The sequence below is a fragment of the Ceratotherium simum genome, chromosome 14, assembly GCF_057802395.1.
Source record: "Ceratotherium simum simum isolate JZ-2026a chromosome 14, ASM5780239v1, whole genome shotgun sequence".
Classification (NCBI taxonomy): Eukaryota; Metazoa; Chordata; class Mammalia; order Perissodactyla; family Rhinocerotidae; genus Ceratotherium; species Ceratotherium simum.
The window spans coordinates 27,435,180-27,459,904 of NC_141913.1; the positions used below are offsets into that span (position 1 = coordinate 27,435,180).

Below are 24,725 nucleotides of genomic sequence, written 5' to 3' on the forward strand. Positions count from 1 at the left end.
TGAGTTCAGATCCCAAGTGTGGACCTACACACCACTCATCAAGCCATGCTGTGGCAGCATCCCCCTTACAAAATAGAGGAAGATGGGCACAGATGTTAGCTCAGGGCCAATCTTCCTCAAGCAAAGAGAGGAAGATTGGCAACAGATGTTACCTCAGGGCCAGTCTTCCTTGCCAAAAAAAATAGCACTTCCTTAAGAGTCAAGAAAACTGTGGGGTTTTTTTCATTTCCTTTTATTCTAGTTGAAGTTTAATTTATATACAATAAAATTGCATAGACCTTAAGTGTACAGTTTGATAAACTTTGACAATTGTTTATCAAATACCCATGTGACCACCACCCAATTAAGATATAGTACATTTCCATTATTCACGAAGGTTACCTCGTGTTCCTTTCCAGTTCCCCACTGAGGCCTCTCTGCTTGGCTCGCAGGTGGCAGTCTTCTCATTGTGTCCTCACAAGACGTTTTTGCTGTAAGCATGTATCCCTGGTCAGTCTCCCTCTTCTTATAATGACACCAGTCATATTGGATTAGGACCCACCCATATGACCTTGTTTAATCTTGATTACCACTTTAAAGGCCCTGTCTCCAAATATAGTCACATTTTGAGGTGTACTGGAAGTTAGGACTTCAACATATGAATTTGGGGGCGGAGGATACGATTCAGTCCATAACAACTACTTTCTTTCTAATCTTTATGCCTTTTATTCTCTTTCTTATCTCATTATACTGCCTAAGACTTCCATTACAATATAGAACAAAATGGTAAAAGTAGACTTCTGTGTTTTGTTCCTGAGCTCATAGAGAAGGCAGACAGTCTTTCATCAAGTATAATTTTAGCTGTAGGGTTTTTGTAAATACTTTTTATCAAGTTATGAAAGTTCCCACCTCATTTGCTGAGAGTCCTTATCATAATGAGTGTTGAATTTCATCAAATCTTTTTTCTGCACCTATTGAGATGATCATGTGTTTTCTTCTTTATTCCCTTAATTTGATGAATTATGCTGACTGGGAGATATTGGCGTGTAACATCCTTTTTTTTGTAATGACCTTGTCAGATTTTGGTATCAGACTTACACTAGTGTCATAAATGAGTCAGGAGACTGTCAGCAAAAATGGTAGAGTAGGGACTTCCAGGGGCTCGTTCCTACCCAGAAACACTGAAAAACCTGGCAAAAACCATATCAGAACTCTAGAAGATAGTGAAAGATTTACAGAAACCAAGCAAATGCTTAACCAGAAAAAAAGGCTTCTCAAACATAGTAGGAGAACTTTGTGGAGTTTTAATTTAGCCTTGCTCTACTCCCTTCCCCAGCATAGCAGCAGTCTTGAAGCCAGCAGCCTAAGTTCCAGGTGTGAGTACCTGGACCCAGAGGGAGCAGAGCAGACCTTGTTCTTAAGGAATTGTGTTTGTTCTAGTCAACATTGTACCAGAAGTTCTAGCCAGAGCAATTAGGCAATAAAAAGAAATAAAACACATCCTAATTGGAAAGGAAGAAATTAGGGCCAGCCCCGTGGCTTAGCGGTTAAGTGCGTGGGCTCTGCTACTGGCGGCCCAGGTTCGGATCCAAGGCGCGCACCGACGCACCGCTTCTCCGGCCATGCTGAGGCCGCGTCCCACATACAGCAACTAGAAGGATGTGCAGCTATGACATACAACTATCTACTGGGGCTTTGGGGAAAAAAAGGAGGAGGATTAGCAATAGATGTTAGCTCAGAGCCGGTCTTCCTCAGCAAAAAAAAAAGAAAGAAATTAAAGTATCCGTGTTAGCAGATGACATGATTTTATATATAGAAAATCCTAGAGAATGCACAAAAAACTATTAGAGCTAATGCACAAAAAACTCTTAGAGCTAATAAATGATTTCAGCAAAGTTGCAGGATGGAATTCAACACACAAAAATCACTTGTGTTTCTATACATTAGTAGTGAACACTGAAAAGGAAATTAAGAAAACAATTCCATTTATAATAGCATCAAAAAAATAAAATACCTAGCAAGAAATTTAACCGAGTTCAAGACTGTTACACTAAACAGTACAAAACATTGCTGAAACAACTTAAAGAGGACCTAAATAAAATGGAAAGACATGGATTTGAGGACTTAATATTGTTAAGATGGCAATACTCCCCAAATCAACCTACAGAGTCAATGTAATCCCTGTCAAAATCCCAGCAACATTTTTTGCAGAAATAGAAAAACCAATCCTAAAATTCATACAGAATTGCAAGGGTCTCCAAATAGCCAATATAATCTTGAAAAAGAGGAAGAAAGTGGGAAGGCTCACACTTTCTGACTTTAAAACTTACTACAGGGGCGAGCCCAGTTGCGTAGTGGTTAGGTTCACGGGCCCCGCTTCAGCAGCATGGGGTTCGCAGGTTCAGATCCCAGGTGCAGACCTATACCACTCATCAAGCCATGCTCTGGTGACAACCCACATACAAAATAGAAGAAGATTGGCACAGATGTTAGCTCAGGGACAATCTTCCTCACAAAAAACAAGAACAAACAAACAAAAAAAACTTACTATAAAGCTATGATAATCAAAATAGTATGGTATTGACATAAGGTTATATAATGAGATCAATGGAATAGAATTGAGCATCCAGAAATAAACCCATACATCTCTGGCCAATTGATTTTTGACAGGAGCACTAAGGCAATTCAATAGGGAAAGAATAGTCTTTTCAGCAAATAGTGCTGGGACAACTAGATATCCACATGCCAAAAAAAACTAAGTTGAATTGATCATTTATATGTCTTACACTATGTACAAAAATTAACTCAAAATTAATCAAAGACCTAAAAATAAGAGTTCAAACTCTTAGGAGAAAACATGGGTATAGATCTACAGACCTTTGTGAGCTTGGATTAGGCAATGGTTTCTTAGATATGATACCAAAAGCAGAAGCAACCAAAGGAAAAAAAATAGATAAATTGGACTTAGTGAAAATTAAAAATTTTTTGCATCAAAGAACACTAACAATAGAATGAAAAGACAGCCCACAGAAAGGGATAAAAACTTGCAAATCATATATCTTCTATGGATCTAGTATCCAGAATATATAAAGAACTTCTATAACTCAACAACAAAAAGTCAAGCAACCCAATTAAAAACTGGACAAAGGACTCGAGTAGACATTTCTCCTAAGACATTTCTCCTAAGGAAATATTTTTCCCTTCACTCTTTTCTGAAAGAGTTTGTGTAAGATTGGCATTATTTCTTCCTTAAATGTTTGATAGAATTCACCATTGAAACGTCGGGCCTGGAGTTGTTGCTTTTGTTGTAGTGTTGATGGTGATGTTGTGTGTGTATGAATTTTCTTATTTTGGATTTTGTTTTGTGTGCAAAATATTTTAAATACAGATTCATTTTCTTTAATAGATGTAGGACTATTCAGATTTATTTCTTTTTGTGTTCAATTTTGATAAGTTTTGTTTTTCATGGAATTTGCTCATTTAATCTAAGTTGTTGAATTTATTGGCATAAAGTTATTTATAACACGCCTTTTCTTTAATGGCCTTAGCATCTGTAGTGATATCTTTCTTTCATTCCTGATATTGGTAATTTGTGATTTTCTCCCTTGATCAGTTTTGCTAGGGGGTAATTGATTTTACTAAATTTTGGGGGGAAAAAACCCAGCTTTTTCTTTTTGTTGATTTTTCTCTATTGTGTGTTTTCTATTCTGCTGATTTTTGTTCTTATTTTTATTATTTACTTTTTACTAATTTGAGCTTAATTTGCTCCTTTTTCTAGCTTCTTAAATTGAAAGCTGAGATCATCAATTTTATTTTATTTTATTATTTTTTTTATATAATTTTATTTATTTATTTTTTCCCCCAAAGCCCCAGTAGATAGTTGTATGTCATAGCTGCACATCTTTCTAGTTGCTGTATGTGGGACACGGCCTCAGCATGGCCGGAGAAGTGGTACGTCAGTGCGCGCCAGGGATCCAAACCCGGGTCGCCAGCAGCGGAGTGCACGTACTTAACCGCTGAACCACGGGGCCGGCCCAAAGATCATCAATTTTAAATCTTTCTTCTTTTCTACTATAAGTATGTAAACTACAACTTTCCTCTAAGCATTGCTTTAGCTACCTCCCACAAATTATCATCGGTTGTGTTTTCATTATCATTCTTGTGTTAGTAAGACTAGAGCACCAGGAATGCCTATCTGCTGGTCAGAGTGTAAATTCATACAACCACTTTGGAAAACAGTTTGGCATTATTTATTAAAGATAAATAACATATACCCTTTGGGGGCCGGCCCGGTGGCATAGCGGTTAAGTTCGTGCGCTCCACTTCAGGCGGCCCAGAGTTCACAGGTTTGGATCCTGGGTACGGACCTACGCACCACTCATCAAGCCATGCTGAGGCAGTGTCCCACATAGAGCAACTAGAAGGATGTACAACAATGATGTACAACTATCTACTGGGGCTTTAAGGAGAAAAAAAAAGGAGGAAGATGGGCAACAGATGTTAGCTCAGGGCCAATCTTCCTCAAAGAAATTAAAAAATAAAAAAATAAAAATAAAAAAAATATCAAATACCCTTCATCCTAGTGATTCCACTTCTAGGTATATATACTAGAGAAAATCTCATACACACAGTGATTAACTTACAAATATGTTCATAGCAACTATATTCAGTTAGGGTAGGATAAACTGTGGTAACAAGTAGGCAGAAAAAAAATCAACGGCTTAAAGAACAAGAAGTTTCTTTCTTTCTCCTGTAACAGTCCAGGGTAGGGGTTCAAGTTGACAGCAGCTCTGCTTCAAAGAATGATGGCTCTGCCATCTTTATGTGCCTTCCAAGATCACCTGGAGCATTACGGTAACACAGAGGTTGACAAACTTGGTCCGTGGACGAATCTAGCCCACTGCTTGTTTTTGTAAATAAAGTTTTATTGGAACACAGCCATTTCCATTTTTTATATATTGTCTGTGGCTGCTTTCAGCTACAATAGCAGAGTTGAATAGTTAGAACAGGAGCTGGATGGCGCACAAAGCCTAGTATATTTGCTATCTGACCCTTTACAGAAAACCGTTTGTTGACCTTTCCATAGCAGTCAGCAAGGATGAAGACGGGCATGGAAGAGTACATGTGGAAGGTTTTAATAGGACAGGAATATTACAATGAGGATTGGGAGATATAGTCTAGCTGTGCACTCAGGAAGAAGGGAAGAGTGCATTTTAGTGTTTAACTAGCTGCCTCTGCCACAGTGGCATTCTTCATAACAGCCCCAAACCAGAAACACTCCGAATGTCCATCAGCAGCAGAATGGATAAAAAGTCGTGAATGCATACGATGGAATACTACATAGCAAAGAAAACAAATGGCAGCTACATAAATCATCAACATAGATAAATCTCACAGACATAATATTGAGTAAAAAGAAGTCTTAAAAAGAGTATATGTAGTATGTTTCTATTATTATAAAGTTCAAAAGCAGCAAAACTAAATCACATTTTTAGGATGCATATATAAATGATGAAATATAAAGAATAGAAAAGAAATAATTATGAGAATAGTGGCTGGCTCCTGGAAGCGAGAAGAGGTTGTAATTGGGGATAGATATTGGTGATGCTTCTGGGTGGTAATGCTGCCAGTACTTTATTTCTTGATCTGAAAAGGGCTTACTTTGGTATTTTATTTGTCATTTATTCTTTAAACTAAACTTAATGTATAATATAGCTCAGCTATTTTTAAAATGCAAAATAAAACAAAGGGCCCGGAAACAGTTTTCCTGAACATTGAACTCTAAGAAGTTATCTTATCATGAGATACTCATTGACAGACAAGCAGACATAGACCCAGCTGTATGTAATTAGGACATGATCCATTATGTTCAATTCCATCTTTGTATGCAAAAATATATGTATGTTTATTTACATATATTCACATATATTTATAGATATAAACATATACATTTATATATGAAATTTATCAGCCTAATGGGTAATATTTTTACCAGCACTTTTATTTTTAAAATGTGTATGTTATCTTTATGTGTGTGTGTATAAATAAGAGGGATATGTAGTTCTATGAATATGTATAACTGTGTGTAATTGTTGGTATACTTAATATTAAATCAAATTTCATAGAAGGAACGAGTATAATTAAAAGTTGATATGTAGCTTCCTGGAAACTTAATAAGGAATAGAGTTTAGAGATTTAAGAAGAAGAATCAACTTGCCCTATGCCTTAGAGCAGTCATTCTTAATTTTTGGGGAGGTCCATACCCTTTCGGAATTTGATGAAAGCTATGTTCCCTTTCCCATGCTCAGAAAAATGAATGAGCACATACACACACATTATTGTGCCTGCAATTATGAGGGATTCACACATTTGAAGTACATCTGTGGATTCCATAGAAGTCTCTGGACTCTTAAAATTCCTTCTTTAAATTGTCTCCATCAAATGTCAACTGTCTCAACCACACTTTTGACAGAAGTATCAAAACAGAATGAATAAGACTAATGCTCAGGTCTTCTGGAATAGTGACTGGAAAGATATTTGTGTTCTAGCACTACCAGGCATTTCTTCTTCCCTCTCCCCTCACCCACACATACCTCTGAGTTGTTTCTATTCTTGTTTGCCCATTTTAATTTCCCCTCTCATCACCCAGGATTCTACCCAGACAATTGTAGTGAACTGCTTTACCTGCCTCCATTCTCCCTGTTCCACTCTCTTCTCAATTGTGCCACAAGAATAATCTCTCCAGAGACCACTTTGGCTTTTTTTGTTGTTGTTGCTGCTTTGTTTAGTTTTGAGGCCAACTACCACAATGTTTAAGAGTTTACAATACAAAGTCAGAGACCTTGATTGCATTCAAAACCCAGCCTTGTTCTTACTAGCCGTGTGATATGGGACATGCTGCTTGACCTTTTCACAGTTTCCACTTCCTTTTCCATGAAATGAGGACAGTAATTTAAGGACCGATGTAAGGATTAATGAGATAATGCATGTAAAGTGATTTAAAGTGATTAGCAAGGTACAAGGACATAGTGATGCTCAATAAATATTTCCTGAATACATTAAATATTTAGCCTTGAGGCTTTTAATTCAATGCTTTTGTTAATTCCATGCTCCTTATTCCTTCTTATCAAAATTGCACCTCCTGCATCAAATCTTCCCTAATCCCATAGCCAGATGTGATCTCTCCCACTTCTTAATTCCTCAGACTTTTTATACTATTTACTATGGCAGTATAGCATAAAGGTGAAAACTCTGGGATCAGATTGTCTGGGCATGAATGCTGGTTTTATCACTTACTAGCTGTGACCTTGGGCAGCTCGTGTGAGTCCCCTATGGCTTATTTTTCTTATCTGTAAATTAGATATAAAAAAATAGTATCTATCACAAAAGGTGTTTATGAGGATAAATATAACTAATTTCTAGAAATGGAAAACTATAGAGATAGAGCTGGAGGGGGATAGAAATAGACCAGACAGGGAGAAAAGATTGACTACAAAAGGGTGTGAAAGAACTTTTTGGAGTGAGGAAATACTCTAAAACTGGATTGTAAAAATAAGTAAATACCGTGACAAAAATTTTTTAAACTGGGTTGTGGCCATGATTTCATACATTTACGACTATTTATCAAACTGTAGTTAAGATGGTTCAATTTTATGGTATTCAAATTATACCTTAATGAAGCTGTTTTTAAAAAAAAGAGAGAATATAGTATATGGAAAAGGCTTAGAACACATAGGCACGTAGTAAGTGTACTGTGTCTGTTAGTTGTTATTATTACCTGATACGGCCTTGGGTTATTTATGATTCTTTACCAGATTGTTCAGATTATCTCAGTTTCTTACTCTCACATCTTCCTTCTCCTCCTCCTAAACTAAGCCTGAGCTCAATCCTGGCACCAGGATTGCCCATCATTAGGTACTCAGGCAATATTTACCGACTGAATGCACTGTATGGAGTTTATTTCTAGTATGAGAATGTACAGGTTTGAGTATACAAAGAGGACTGAATTGTACGTTTAAATGGCTGGTCTTTTACATCTGTACATATAGAGAACTGTCAATTACTGAGTACAGCTTTTGAATACCAAGGATCATGGTAATTGTTCTGACACTAATCTCTGTAGATATAAGGCTCTTGCTTTCTCTAGGCCTGATTTTCTCTGGTCACACCTAAGCTGTGCCATTCCCAGTATTCTTGGCATTTTAGGGTCTGGTATTCCCAACATGCCAAAGCTGTCTTTGTGTTATTTGAATATTCATCCTTTCTTCAAAGAAATAGTAACTCTTCCCAAATAACTTCTTTAAGCAGCCTGGGCAACAGTTACCCAGGAACTAGAAGAAAATTGTGAATGAGATATTTATAGTATTCCAAGAAAACAACAAGGATATTTTGTGTTTTTTGGAAAATAATATTAAAAAGAAGGAGAAAGAGAAGGAGAAGAAAAATTATTATTATTAGAAATAGTAATAATTAGAAAACAACAAAAACAAAAAATCTTTTTGTCCATCTCATCTTATTATTTAGCACTCCAGAAGGAAAAAGGAATTATCAACTAAACATTGCCTGTTAGAAAGGAACAGAGGCCAAATCAGCCCTGGAATGAATAGTTAGTTGAGCATCTCTTCCAGTAGGATACTTGTTTTAGCCCAATGCATAGTTCTTTAAAAGAAACATTCAAGATTTCTGTCTACCTTGAAAGTTTTAGGGGGAGGATCAATTTAATTTGGGGGGTGTGGAGATACAAAGTGCTGGAATTTTATATTTTGTTAAAGAGAAGAAATCCCTCAGCTAACATCCGTGCCAGTCTTCCTCTATTTTGTATATGGGACGCTGCCACAACATGGCTTGATGAGCAGTGCATAGGTCCGCGCCCGGGATCCGAACCTGCGAACCCCAGGCCGCCAAAGCAGAGCACACAAACTCAACCACTACACCACTGGGCCAGCCCCGAAAGGTCTTTTCTTATGATAGTTAAAGGGAACAAAATTAAGCAGTCTACATTCTTGTGCATTTTCACAGTAAACCCAAATCACCAGGAATATGACAGGCCATCTAGTTTAAAAACAAAATCTCTAGTTAGTCTGTTATTGCACAAATGTACTTGTTTAAAGTAAGATATTGTGGATATCTGATGTTTACACAACCAAAACAACCCACTGAGTTTTCCATCTGCCATTGTTTAATTTCAGGGGAAAAAATGGCTTACTTTTAAAGCTTGGGGAATTCCTGTCATCTCTAATATATTACTCAGATTGGACTTTTCCATTTCCTTTTATTGAATGCCCTAGTCATTTCCTTTATTGTTCATACAGGGACAACATCAGGAGTTAGAAAAGATGCGTCCACATCTCCAATGACAACAGGAAACCAAAAGCAGCTTGTAACCACAACCACATCACCGTTCCAACACAACAACTCCCGGTGAGCTTCAGGGATTCTTTGCTTTAACATTTTCCAGATAAGAGCATTTTTTGAGGTTCATTTAATAAGGAGTGGGAAAATCTTGACACTTCTTAGTGGCTCTTGCTCAGGAGAGAGGCCCTTATTTGGAAGCATCTAGATTTGGCCAGGTGGAACTCATGGAACTCTTTCCTTTATACCTGCCCTTTCTTCGCTGATAATGGTAATTGGCGAGGATTTCCATAGAAACGCAAAGCTAATCCTATCTTTCATCAGAAAATCTGCTTAGCAGCAGGTCCTTCCCAATTTATCACAGAATGGTTATACACTTGGACTAAAAGTTTAACTAACTGAAGTAGTTGATATTGAAAATTGTCATGGGTTGTATACTACAGTTAAAGGACTGTCAACATTTACTTATGCCAGAGATATTTGAGGAGTTAATACTTTGATCAGCCTTTTCTAGAGTCAGGAAAAGAAATATGGTGTTAAAATTTCTCATATCAAATAAAGCCAACTCCCATATTATGTATTTAAGGCTGAATATATAAACATTAACACCAAAAGGGCTTGGTTTATGTTTCCTTGGGCATATGATTGATTGAACACTTAAATTCCTAGCATCTTATCAGATGAATATAGATCTTAAGACATAATTTTAAAGAACTTTTGGGAAATGACTCTAACTCAGTGGATAATAATAATGGCTGTCATCTATGAAACATCCACTATGTGCCCAGCACTGTGCCAGGCCCTTGATATCAAAGGCTTATCTGATTTAATGCAAGATTATCCAATTTACTCTTCCTCACAGCCTTTATGAGGTGGTACTACTGTCATCCTCATTTTAAAAATTAGGAAACTAAGGCTCAGAGAGATTGAGTGACTTGCCTAAGGTCACACAGCTAGTAAGAGGTAGAGCAGCATTTCAGACTCCAAAGCCCATGATCTTAAATATTATAATAGTTGACAACAACAACCTCCCTATTTTGGAGGCCACCTATAATCAAAAGAAAATTTAACTAGTTTACCACGTTCTTTTTCCGTTACTCCTTTCTTTTATTTTTAATGCTGCCATTGTTGGCATTTTGCCAAAGATCCACAGTAAGTTGTGATTCTGAAATATTGATGGGGCTCCCTCCCTGGACCACTTAACATTGTGGCTAAATGCTTCCACTTGAAGATGATCCATCCCAGCTCATCTTGAGAGATTCCTTTGGAAGAATTACAGGTAAAGAGGAGAAACAATCTGGATTTTCAATCTTGGTGAATTCTCCTATTGCTGAAGATTAAAATGAGATCTTTAATGCTACTTTAATATGTTTTTGATGTTTGCGTTTCAGTTTAGAGAGAAGCATGAAAAAGAATAAAATGTTTCCCGAGTACGGGTTTTGTAGAACATCCTCAGCACACATTTTCTAAATGGACCATATCAAGTTTGTAGAGTTTTACAAGCCCAAGTTAAAATTGCTATGAAGACTCATATCTATGGACCTTTAAAAAAGGATTCTTTATCTATTAGCTCTTAATACTGCAGATCAGCTAAATGTGGATTCTCAGAAGCTTCTTAAATAATGAGCATTTGGCTAAATAAAATAATGTATGGCGCACCAGATTTTATCCTTAGAAGTGCATGTTGGCATATTATAGGTCTGTTACACAAAGTGCAGAGTTTAAAGAAAACGATTCAGGACTATGAAAATCAGTTACCAGGAGGGCGACACAGTGGGTGCTTTCCAAATTTCAGAATCAGGATTATTTGAATTGTCTTTATTTAGAAGTGTAAAAAAGGCATTTTTTTATAGACTACTTTTCAGTTACACACAGACTCTTAATGCAAAAGAAGCCTATTGTTCTTCAACCCAACAGACCTTTAAAGGTACTGAGGAGAGCAAGAGTAAACGCCCTTCCCCTGTTCACCTTAAATTCCAAGAATTTCTAGAGTTGCAAAAGAGGATAGGGGTAGGACAGATGCTGGTGGGAGACAGGTTTTCCTTTGTTCTTTGAAAAGAGCTAACACCTAGAAGAATCCCATATCAGTCCATGTGCAGGTGAGAAAACCAGGCGGGGCAAAGTCATCTCTCTGATTCGCAATGTAGCTTGTTAATTGTACTCTCTGCTGCCTGTCAATATAATATGAAATTTTCATTCCCCATTCAAGATAGAAAAAGTTGTGGCTGAAAATGTTAACATTTGCATTTTTATTTGTTGATTTATTTAAAGGACAGCCTCTCCTACAGCAATCCATCACGTGGTGACACCCCAAGTATGAATAATGTATTGTAGACTTGCGGTTACAATGTGTAATAAGTGCTAGAGACAGTAAAGGAATGTTAACTATGTTGCAAATGTAATATTTATTGACTCATAAAGTTTATTGCTTTCAAGGTTCAATAATACTGACCATAGGACATTAATATCACTTATCCTGATTTTAGCTGGGCACCTTTCTATGTAGAAATATTCATCTATCTCATGCTAACAAAATAAATATGTAACTTACAGCACAAGCAAAGAGGGCTTTATAGTTTTCCTTGCTGGCAGCTGCAATGCTTCTTTCTCTCCATTTCACTTCTGGCCTCCAGCACTGATCACACACCCCTGAGCTATCCAAGAGAATAAGCACAGTGGTCATCTTGGCACTAGAGGGTGGCGCCACTTAACGGTGCTATGCATTTCCACTTAGCTGGAATAGGCAACACCCACAGACCACTCCACCTGGAGAGAAGACTAGAGGAGCTTTTCTCCTGGTCATTCTGAACACCTGGTGGGTAGGTGCACCTTCGCTCAAAAAGAAAGTTGAACAAATACTTTTCCTGCCATGCCACTGAGTCCAAGTTTACTGATTCGACTTGATCCTCTAGTCTCCAATAGGAAACCAGAGCTGAGCGGGTTACCAATGAATTTGTTATGAGTACAAATGTTACTGATAATTAACCCTTTTTTGCCTTCCAAAATGGTGTGTCCATTGCCAGCAATAAAGATTGTACAGGAAATATCTGACACTGACAGCGAAAGAAGTAATGTTAATTAGCAACCATCAGCTGTAATTGTCATCCCCATTAAGATGCAGAATTATGTATTTCTTCGTTATAAATAACCTTCCTAATTGTACTTGATGTATGCCAATTTAATCAAAAAGTATACTTGCAACAGACAGATACTTGCATTAATGTAGCTTTGGATCTTCAAATCTTTTATTTCAAATTTGAGAAAAAGAGTCTATTACAGGGCCGGCCCCGTGGCTTAGAGGTTAAGTGAGCGCGCTCCGCTGCTGGGGGCCCGGGTTCGGATCCCGGGCGTGCACCGACGCACCGCTTCTCCGGCCATGCTGAGGCCGCGTCCCACATACAGCAACTAGAAGGATGTGCAACTGTGACATACAACTATCTACTGGGGCTTTGGGGGAAAAATAAATAAATAAATAAATTATAAAAAAAAAAAAAAGAGTCTATTACAGCTGTATATACTTTATAAGTTGATGTCTTCCTATTTAGGTATGTAGATCTGACATATTTTATGTTAAAATGAAGAGAGTATCTTCTGGGATTGTTCAATGAAACAAAAATCTTGTCACTTTTTAAAATACTGGTCGAGTTTCTGTCTCTCAGTCATATGACAACATAGTGATAATTATTCCAAACAGATGAATAGAGGCAAGTATCACGCGTGCAGCAGCAGGATTGCATTCTCAGCCCCAGGAGTAAAAGATTACTAAGGCCTGTTCGTTTTTCCCTGACTCATAAGAGTTATGGATGGGACTCGTGTCCTCTTTTTTTAAAAAATTTCTTGTGAGATGTGAAGAGAGAAAGGCAGATCTCACCAAATCATGCCCAATTAGTGAATTTTTGGAACTGGAGCTTGAGTTAGCCTATTTCTAGGAAGTCCTCTTCACCTCTCTACTCGAGCTTTTTTCGGAAAGATTCTTTTACCACAACACAGAGTTGAAGGTTTTGTTTTATTTTGCTTTATTTGTTTTTGAGGTATGCTGGGGGGTGATTTTGTGGACCTTTTTTTTTGTTGGAGGGGTTGGAAAATATTTGAGTATGTGCTTTGAAGAACTTGATAGCTTATTTGGGGGCTTTTTAAAAAAAATAGTTTAATTTTTTCTTTTTTTAAGACCTTGGTTCTTTGCTGTCAAACCATATGCTTAATGTTTTCTGAAAAATTTGCTGTAAATGCTAAATGCTAAAAATTTGGTGTGAGTTTACACTTTGCTGAGCTTTCTATAGAGCAATTGCCTTTGCACAGTCATGCTCACGAGCAATTGTTTGCAGATGGCTGATTTGAAGGTGGCTTATGAAAGCCCTTTGCCCATTGAGGTTGACATTGGGGGCCCAGGCTCAGAATACTGGGCCATACTCTACCAAGCCCAGGCCAGAAGGATCCAAGTACCCTGCGATCTAGAAGTTAAACTTCTCCTCTCTGTCTTGAAGACAGTATTTTTCTATGTCTTCTTTGAAAAAATGTCTATTCAGATCCTTTGCCCATTTTTCTTTTTGGAGAAAGATTGGCCGCACTAACATCTGTTGCCAATCTTCCTCTTTTTCTTTTTTTTCTCCCCAAATCCCAGTACATAGTTGTATATCATAGTTGTAGAGTTGTAGCTCTTCTGTGTGGGACGCCACCTCAGCATGGCTTGATGAGTGGTGAGTAGGTCCCCGCCCAGGATCTGCACCAGCAAACCCAGGGCCACCGCCCAAGCAGAACATGTGAATTTAACCGCTTTGCCACTGGGCCAGCCTCATATTTTTTAATCAGGTTGGTTGGTTTTTTTGTTTGTTTTTGCTATTAAGATGTAAGAGCTCCTTATATATTTTGAATATTAACAGCTTATCAAACATAGAGTTTGCAAATATTTTCTCCCATTCCATCAGTTGCCTTTTCATTTTCTTGATGATTTCCTTTGCTATGCAGAAGTTTTTGATTTTAATGTAGTCCCACTTGTTTATTTTTGCTTTTGTTGCCTGAGCTTTTGGTGTCATATCCAAAGATCATTAGGAAGGCCAACATCAAGGAGCTTTTCTCCTCTTTTCTTCTAGGAATTTTATAGTTTCAGGTCTTACATTTAAGTCTTTACTGCATTTTGAGTTGATTTTTGTATGTAGTATAAGATAAGGGTCCAATTTCATTCTTTTGCATGTGGACGTCCAGTTTTCCCAACACCATTTATTGAAAAGACTATCCTTTCCCCATTGTATATTCTTGGCACCCTTGTCGAAAATTAGCTGACCATTTATGCTTGGGTTTATTTCTGGGCTCTCTATTTTGTTCCATTGGTCTATGTGTCTGTTTTTATGCCAGTACCATACTGTTTTGATTACTGTCCCTTTGTAAGATAGTTTGAAATCAGGAAATGTGATGCCCCAACTACCTCTTCTTTCTCAAGATTGCTTTAGCTGTTCAGAATCTTTTATGGTTCCATTCAAATTTTAAGATTGTTTTTTCTATTTCTGTGAAAAATGCCATTGGAATTTTGATAGGGGTTGCACTGAATCTGTATATCACTTTGAGTATAATGGAAATTTTAACAATATTAATTCTTCTAATCCATGAACACAGGATATCTTTCTATTTGTGTCTTGTTTTTTTCATCAACATCTTATCGTTTTCAGTGAACAGATCTTTCACCTCCTCAGTTAAATTTATTTCTAAGTATTTTATTCTTTTTGATGCTATCATAAATGGGATTGTTTTCCTCATTTCCTTTTTGGATAGATCATTGTTGGTGTAAAGAGATGCAATTGATTTTTGTATGTAGATTTTGTATCCTGAAACTTTACTGAATTTGTTTATTTTATTTTTTATTTATTTTATTTTTTTTTTATTTTTTGCCCCCAAAGCCCCAGTAGATAGTTGTATGTCATAGCTGCACACCCTTCTAGTTGCTGTATGTGGGACTCGGCCCCAGGATGGACAGAGAAGTGGTGCCTCAATGCGCACCCGGGATCCGAACCCGGGCTGCCAGCATCGCAGCGCGCGCACTTAACCACCAAGCCACAGGGCCGGCCCTGAATTTGTTTATTAATTCTAACAGATTTTTGGTGGAGTCTTTAGAGTTTTCTACATATGGAATTATGTCATTTGCAGAGATAATTTTACTTCTTCCTTAACAATTTGGATGCCTTTTATTTCTCTTTCTTGCCTTATTGCTTGTATTTCCAGTACTTTGTTGAATAGAAGTGGCAAGAGTGGGCATCCTTGCCTTGTGCCAGATCTTAAGGGAAAAGCTTCCAGTGTTTCCCCATTGATTATGATGTTAGCTGTGGGCTTCTCATAAATGACTTTTGTGTTGAGGAAATTTTCTTCCATACATACTTTTTTGAGAGTTTTTAGCATGAATGGATGTTGAAGTTTGTCAAAGAAGACATACAAATGGCCAACAGGTATATGAAAAGATGCTCAATCAACATCACTAATCATCAGGGAAATACAAATCCAAATCGCAATAAGCTATCACCTCATACCTGTTAGGATGACTATTATCAAAAAGATAAAAGATAACACGTGTTGCCAAGGATGTGGAGAAAAGGGAACCCTTGTATATTGTTGGTGGGAATATAAATTTGTACAGCTATTATGGAAAACAGTATAGAGGTTCTTCAAAAACTTAAAAATAGGACTACCAGGGGCCGGCCTGGTGGCGTAGTGGTTAAGTTTGCACACTCCGCTTCGGCAGCCAAGGGTTCTCAGGTTCGGATCCCCGGTGCGGACCTACGCACCGCTTATCAAGCCATGCTGTGGCAAGTGTCCCACGTATACAGTAGAGGAAGATGGGCACAGATGTTAGCCCAGGGCCTGTCTTCCTCAGCAAAAAAAGGAGGATTCGCAACAGATGTTAGCTCACGGCTAATTTTCCTCACCAAAAAATACAAAACAGGACTACCATATGATCCAGCAATCTCTCTTCTGGGTATATACGCAAAGGAAATGAAATCAGTACCTCAAAGAGATATCTGTGCTCCCATGTTTACTGCAGCATTATTCATAATAGCCAAGATATGAAAACAACCTAAGTGTCCATCAACAAATGAATGGGCTATGGAATATCATTCAGCCTTAAAAAGGAAGGAGATCCTGCCATTTGCGACAATGCAGATGAACTTGAAGGACGTTATGCTAAGTGAAATAAGCCAAACACAGAAAGAAAAATACTACATGATCTCACTTATATGTAGAATCTAAAAAGGTCGAATACATAGAAACAGAGAGTATAATGGTGGTTACCAGGAGTGGGAAGGTGGGGGAAATGAGGAGATGCTGGTCAAAGGATACAAAGTTGCAGTTATGTAGGATGAACAAGTCTGGAAATCCAGTGTACAGCATCATGACTATAATTAATAATACTACATTGAATATTAGAAATTTGCTGAGAGAGTAGATTTCAGGTGCTCTCACCACACACAAAAAATAGTAACTATATGAGGAGATGATGTGTTAATTAGCTTGACTGTAGTAATCATTTCACTATGTATATTTATATCCAAACATCATGTTCTACAATTTAAATATATACAATTTTTATTTTTTTTAAAAAAGACAATGTTTTTTATCTTTATTTTTCTCTTAAGTAACTTGACATGAAAATCCAGTTGCTTCCAGTTCCAGTTATGATGGCATAGCCTTTACAGTGGTAGAACAACTGATGGCATCTTGGTCCTTTTCTGTGCCACAAAGAGGGACAAACTTTCTGCATTTGTCCCTCTTCATTCTCTGTGGGTTATGAACCAAGGCTTTAGCCCTTGGGCAATTTAGGCTCCGTTTAGTTTCCCAAATCACATTGCCAGTAACCATTTAAATTGCAGAGAAGGGAAAAGCATAAAAATATGTGATCTATTTTATCTCAGGCAACAAAACTCTGGATTGACAGCTGCCAGAGTATTTAACGCTTGCACAAGAAACATATTTCTATTATACTAGTAGCAAAAATGGGGGCTGGCCCCATGGCGTAGCGGTTAAGTGGGCATGCTCCTAAGTGCACGCGGTCCACTGCTGGCGGCCCGGGTTCAGATCCCAGGGGCGCACCGAGGCACCGCTTGTCAGGCCATGCTGTGGCGGCGTCCCATATAAAGTGGAGGAAGATGGGTGCAGATGTTACCCCAGGGCCAGTCTTCCTCAGCAAAAAGAGGAGGATTGGCATGGATGTTAGCTCAGGGCTGATCTTCCTCACAAAAAAATAAATAAATAAAATAAATAAAAAATAAAATAAATTGCACCCAAACCCTTTGAGATAAGTAGTGGTATTATCCCATTTTACAGTGAGGAAATGAGAACTGAGAGAAACTGAGTGGCTGCCCAAGGTCACACAGTAAGGAAGCATGAAAGAGGACTTGAATTTAGCTCTTCAAATTTTAGTGTTTTGTCATTCTCCCATGCTGCCTAAAACTTGTATTTGGTTCTGAGGTATTAGGCACAAAGCTGATAAAATTCTGGTTTAGGGCAGGAGTCAGACAGACTTACTTTAAGAGTTAGAATTTGTTTTTATAACTTGATAGGAAGAAACTTAGTCATACAGAGCAGAGGAGGTGCTGTGGTTCCATTATACACAACAGCCAAATTGCAACACTTTCTCGCTCGTGCCCAGAATCCTAACTGCAACAAAATCTTTTTTTTAAAAATCAGACTTTTTTTGTCACCTATGCATTTACACAAATATTTTAAGTACTCAACCAGATTCCCTCATGTGCCTAGCAGAGGAAATGATAATATATTATTCTCCTGAAGGTAGAGAGAGTGGACCTAAACTAAAACCCCAAACCTCAAACCAGAGCCCACGGGCACTACTTGGGTCTGTGTAGTAGGTTTAAATAGCAGACCTCACTGTCTCTGTGTAGTCGAGTATATGAGTGATGACCATATATGGCAATACTGGCTACTATTCATTGAACGCTTATTGTATATCAGGTATTGTGTTGGGCATGTACAGATATATCCATTTATAATATATGTTCATACAAATTACGTATCATTGTAAAGCTTTTTTTAATGACTATTAAAACTCAGTTTCAAAATATTACATAGAATTTCTTTTTAGATTTTTCAAAATGACTTCCTAAAATGTGGGCTGTTATTGTGAACTAGCATTTTAGCTTTATCTGCCCTTAGAGTAACAGTTTATACACTACACAAATCAAAGTAGCATTTACTATAACTTTTCCATTTCGAGTGTATTGTAAATAACAAAATAAAAACAAAACCTAATGAAATGATGCACATAAAATGATAACAATAAAAAGGAATAATCTGAAAACTTCAAAAAAGAATGTATTGAATATGTAAAAGAAAATATGAGGTTATAAATATGCCTCTCTGTCTTCCATTTTTAATCAGGAGGATGAAAAGCCCAGCCATTCTAAAGGATTTTTATCTTTTTTTTTTTTTTTTTGAGGAAGATCAGCCCTGAGCTAACATCCATGCTAATCCTCCTCTTTTTGCTGAGGAAGACCGGCTCTGAGCTAACATCTATTGCCAATCCTCCTCCTTGTTTTTTTCCTCCCCAAAGCCCCAGTAGATAGTTGTATGTCATAGTTGTACATCCTTCTAGTTGCTGTATGTGGGACACGGCCTCCGCATGGCCGGAGAAGCAGTGAGTCAGTGCGTGCCCAGGATCCGAACCTGGGCCGCCAGTAGCGGAGAGCATGCACTTAACCGCTAAGCCACGGGGCCGGCCCTAAAGGATTTTTATCTTAATTTGATTTTTAACTTGGAATTCCCTGCCAGCAGGTGCATTACTAATAAGAACAGTTGAATGCATGGAAATTCTTATGTCTTTGATGAAAAGATGTTGCTTTTAATTAAGCCATGATTTTTGGGCCATTACTATAATTCCCAGTGTTAAAAGCCATTAATATAATCATCCATTCCTCTTGCACACAATGTTTATAGAGTGTGTAAGTTAAGAAAACAGAAACAGATAGGCTAAGTAGAAATAATAAAGGCATAGCATAATTTTAAGAAATGAATTTAGCTTGGGGAAGCTTGCCAAGACATTCTTACCATAGGAAGAACATACTGTACAGGGAAAATGTACATTACAACAGCTTATGTTTACTGATCACGTAGAATTGTAGTCCTTGGCTTCAGTAAAGCTTTCAAAGTTCTGGGTGAAAAAATTATAAAAGCTATTTTATTGTTCACACTTTTTTATATTTTCCAAATGTTCTACAACAACGATGTGTTATATAAGTTTAAAAACAATATTTAAAAAGAAAACAAAGGGCACACATTTGTAGGAGGTAAACTCATTTCAAAATTTTACACCCTGTAGTTCCAAGTAGTTGCAAAAACCCTAAGGTTACCCTTGGAACAGAAGACATAACTACATTATTTCTTTGTCAAGGCAGCAATAGGTGAGGATTATGCTTCCGTGGTAAGTCTTCTCCAGGGTACTGAACTCTGAAAAATGCGATGATTAGTGACATCTGTTCAGTATTGCCAGCTCCTGCTATCATTTCACAGTTTTTAGCCTCATGAACTGCTGTTTTAGTGCTGTTCATTTGGGCCAAGGTCATCAATTCCCTTAAATTCAATGTTAAGAAACATTCGTTGAGTGTCACTTACTCTTCTGAGCACTTTAATGCTTTTATAAAAATTCTCTTATCTCTGTTACCTAATGTAATCCTCACAATCATGAGAAAGTAAAGCTCCAAGAGGCAGTTATATAACAGTTAAGAGCCCAGGTGTACTAATTGTAACACCTAGGTTTATAGGGCTAGATTTGAATGCTTGCAATGTGATTTTGGACAAATCATTTAATTTAATCTATAAAGTGAGGGTAATAATATCTCCTTCATAGGCTTGTCATGATGATTAAGCAAGACAGTTTACATAAAGTACTTACCACAGTCTTGGTATATGGCTTGATAGTGTTGTCGTTGTAGAACTTCCCAAGATTACACAAGCAATAAGGGACAGAGCTTTAGACCTCGCTATTGTAGTTCCAAACTCTATGTATCCCTGACAGTTAGGAATAGGTTTAGGTTCATCATAGAGGCAGGCGATAGGGTTATATTTTTTAATATTCACCCTGTAAACATGCCTGCTACTTTACTTCTCTAAGCCTGATTCCTCATGTGAAAATAAGAATATTAATAACTACCTTACAGATTTGCTCAGAGGATTAAATATGACAAGGTATGCAAAGCCCTTAACTTCGTGCAGGCTGTAGTGTGCACTCAGTGTTCGCTTCCATCTTCTGCGCTCTGGGCAACAAGACCTGTTTGGGTGCCTAGAACAGTGCGTATGAATGGTACTAGCCCCTCTGCAAAATGCATGGAGTGATAGTGCTCTGCAGAAGTGTGACTTAGAAGTGAATGTTAATGACCCTGCATTCAAAGGATTTTTCTTACGCAATGTTGGCAAATTTTTCTAATGTCTTGAGGTGTTCCCATTTGTTTTTCTTCTAAATAGAGGAGGGTGGGAAGTAAAATTCTTGGCCAAATAGTAGAGTTAGGATTTAATGTTTTCTTCCTAGGACTTCTGTTTCTAGGGTCACTCCAGGCCTCATCGGAGTTATTGATAATGGATTTCTTCCTCATAGTAGCCTTTTTTTTTTGGTGAGGAAGATTAGCCCTGAGTTAATATCTGTTGCCAATCCTCCTCTTTTTGCTGAGGAAGATTGGCCCTGTACTAACATCTGTGCCCATCTTCCTCTACTTTATATGTGGGACACCTGCCACAGCATGGTTTGATAAGCAGTGCGTAGGTCTGCACCAAGGATCGAACCTGTGAACCCTAGGCCGATGAAGTAGAGCGCACGAACTTAATCACTATGCCACCGGGCTGGCCCCATAGTAGCCCTTTTTAAAAATCCTGAAAGTTTAATTCCCTTCAGAGCAGTGGTTCTAAAGTCTATCTGCATATTGGAATCACTTAAGAATCTTTGTAAGGGTACCTATTTCCAGGCCTCATCCCAGATTAATTGAATCAGAATTGCCAGGGGATGGGCCCCAGTGATGTGTATTTTTAATTCTCCTAGATGACTCTGATGTACTTTGTCTAAAGACACACATTTGGAAGCCCCTGCTCTGGAGCTGCACATCCTCTCACTACCTAACCCCAGCACATCAATATTCTCTTCTTCTTTCTGTCCCCCACCCAACCCCAGGGCCTCTCCTTTCCATTAGCAATTTTGTTTAGCCATTGTCATGCTGTCCCCAAGGGATTATCAGAATACATCAATAAGCCTGCACTGAAAAAAATGATTAAGAGGCCCTTGAAGAACTCCACTTACCAATCTAAACTGTTGAAATTTGGGACTAATCACTGAAACATATTGTTGATAGCAGTCTTCTCTATGAAATGCTTATATGGACCCATAGTTCTCTGAGGGAACTCTCAGCTAGTAGCAAGAGAAAAACTCCTAGTGAAATCATTCCTAATGTTTTCTACCTCTTTCCGCTTCTCTGCTTTATCTTTCTTCATAGTACTTATCACCTTGTAATATATTATATAATTTACTAATGTGTTTTATTTATTGTCTATATCTCCCTCTCCTGTATAACATGGAATGTAAACTTTTAAGAGGGCAAGGATTTCTTCTGTTATATTCGTTGCTATATCCCTTTGCTAGAGCAAGGCCTGTCTCTTAGTAGACATTTAATAAATATTTGTTGGATAAATGAATGAATGTACGATCACAAAGCAAATGTTTCCTTTAAATTTACCAGTTCATGGCATTCCTATAGGAACTATTTTCCTTTATGTCTTCTCCACATCTATAAAAGAACCATGGTTTCTACCCAGCTTATCCATTAGTTGTGCTTCCATTACTTCCCAGAACTTCCTCACATTTTCATCTACTTGAAGGTTTTCCCCATTTTATAAGAATTTGAAAATGTCTAGGCTTTCAGGCGGTTTCTAGGCTGGATGACAGCAGATCCTCAATGTGAGCAGTTTCAGCATGTTCTTTGCATTGAGATGAGTGCTTAGACAATGTCTCACAACTGTCCTTGCTTAGCGATTTCTTATGTTCAGCCATATCATAGGGCTTCTTCTAATCCTCTGCTTTGGTCTATGGCTACTTTGTTGTTTTGGTTTCCTCCAATTAAAATCCTTGCATGCAGACAGGCAGCAGGGCTTAGAGAAAAGGGTATTAAAATTAAAGCCCAAAAACCTGGGTTCATCCTGCCTCTCTCTACATCTTTCTTGCAGCAAAACCTTGACAGACTCTCTTGACCACATGGAACCTTAGGTTTCCAGCCTTCCATCATATGTGTCTGAACCTTAGCCTTTGTTTAGAGATAAACTCAAAACGAAACATGTAGGTCTATCTATTGCTTTCATGGTAATTTACGTATTTTGGGAATAAAATAATGAGAAATGAACATTTTCAAATATAATTAAATAATTGATTTCAGAATAACATGGTTTAAACTTCCCTTCAAAATCTTTGGGTTTTGTGCTGGCCAGTAGTTGAGAAATGTTAAGTAGATAGGCAAACTTGGCACCCTGTCATTCACAGCATAGTGCAGAGCAGTTCCATGGGAATTTCTGGCCTTCCCAGTTGACAGGGGACCGGGTCCAATTTACTTTTTCAGTGTTTAAAGAAATCATGTCTGAAAACATCAGATCTTAGTATAGGGAGGGCCCAAGAGAAATACAGAAAAATGATGATACTCTTGAAGTCCAAATTGCAGTCACCACACATATTGGAAAAGGTGATTATATATTAGTGTAGGCTACGTGCTTTGTCTTGAAGAAGGAATGGTCAGGATAATTCATGATAGTACCAAGAATGCCGCTGAGTAAATCAAAGACTTTATCAGCAAGAATTCTTACAATGGAGAAGACAGAGAATAATATAGTTAATGGTCATTGGCTAATGTATCTTCAGCTCAGCTGGACATTTTGGCACCCTGTTTATGTATTTAAATATAGTTGTGTATTTATAACACTTCTAATATATTAACACTTTTCGTATTTTCCCCATGAACTATTTGCTTTTTATATTAATGAGATATGGCTACCCAAAAGAGACATGGCAGTCATTTTTTTTTCTTCTTTTAGCCCACCTTTTCTTTATTGTCCTATAGGGAAATTTATTTTAACATTTTGTGTTACGTATAACTTTTTATGAGTTTAACCACAAAAATTAAGAGAAAGATATATATGAAAGTTTTTTTGTAAATAGTAATATTGTAATGTTGTAATTTTCATTAGCGTTAAGACTTCTGGGTCCATGTTCTCACCAAAACATCTTTGATATACTTTTTAGAGAAGATGAATGAACCACTTAGTGTACAAATCCTAATGTTATCCATGAAAGACAGGTTCCAAGTTAAATCTTAAAGCTCAAGAGTAAGTGCCCAATGCATTGTTTGTTTATTCATTAGGCCTTTCATTGATTTTCTTTTTGTCATGGGTGCATTCTGAAGTATGACTGTTACTGAGATTGAAAGCTCATCATCTTGTTGCTTGGCACTCATCCCCAAATGCTTATAAAATGATCAGCTTGGTTGGAACATAAACCTCTTGGCAGGCAAGGGGAGAGTGATTACTGTTATACATGAGAGGCTCTTTCTTCTTTTGGGAGAGCTGGGAGATTCTGAGGTGGGTTGGGATTTGTATTAGAATAGGGACCCTGCTTCAGGCTCTCCCTGTCACGGGACACAGGCTACTTGAAAACTAGAGCCAATCGTTAAAGCCAAGAAAAAATGCTCCAGCCCAATACCAGGACAGCAAGGTAGAAAGCAGACAAACTTTGTATATAATTACATGTCTTATAAAAGCCTGGTATACAGTTGTGTTTCTTAACATACATGAAGAAGTCATCCTGTCTACATTTTGACAGTTTAAAAGTATTCTGGATTAATGTTCATATTAAATAATGATAATATATAATAAGAAAGATAGGATAAAAGGCATGCTTAGCCAGTGGGATTATTTTTTAAATGTTGTGCATTAAATAAATAAAAAGATGCTGGGAATTGTACCCAGGAGATTTTCTTCTTTCTGGGCCTCTGAGTAACCCTGCTGAAGCACTTTTAAGAGCTGGAATGGAAGCCAGAGCTGGGGCACCATGCCAGTCCATGCTGAGGGAAGAGATGTTAAGCTTATTTTTTGTCGAGGGCTGTCTCTTTCCTGTGCCCTGGAAGAAGTCTGCCCAACAGAAGTCACCACAGTCATGTACTTGGCACTCGGTATAACCTGCTGAAGGCTGGAAGTATCTTACCTTGAGACACCTGCCCTACAAGGTGCAGAATGGACTATTTACCACAAATGACATTCTGTGTGGACTTTCATTAGGATGCTTGTCAATGTTCTCTGTTAATGAAGTGGTGCGCTCCTGCAAGGGTAGGTGGAAGTGCTATGCCAGCTAGCTCAGAGGACACTCCTCAGTCGGTATC

At 37.8% G+C, this 24,725-nt stretch overlaps 1 protein-coding gene across 3 annotated transcripts in view; it reads left to right on the top strand.

The window, feature by feature from the left end:
- Window positions 1-24,725, top strand: part of KIAA1328 (KIAA1328 ortholog) — a 353,895-nt gene that overhangs the window by 290,154 nt on the left and 39,016 nt on the right. For all 3 annotated transcript variants that reach the window (XM_087439155.1, XM_004422476.3, XM_004422475.3), the window contains one exon: window positions 9,291-9,399. In XM_087439155.1, coding sequence (XP_087295281.1) covers window positions 9,291-9,399 — 109 coding nt within the window. The remainder of the gene's footprint in view (window positions 1-9,290; window positions 9,400-24,725) is intronic.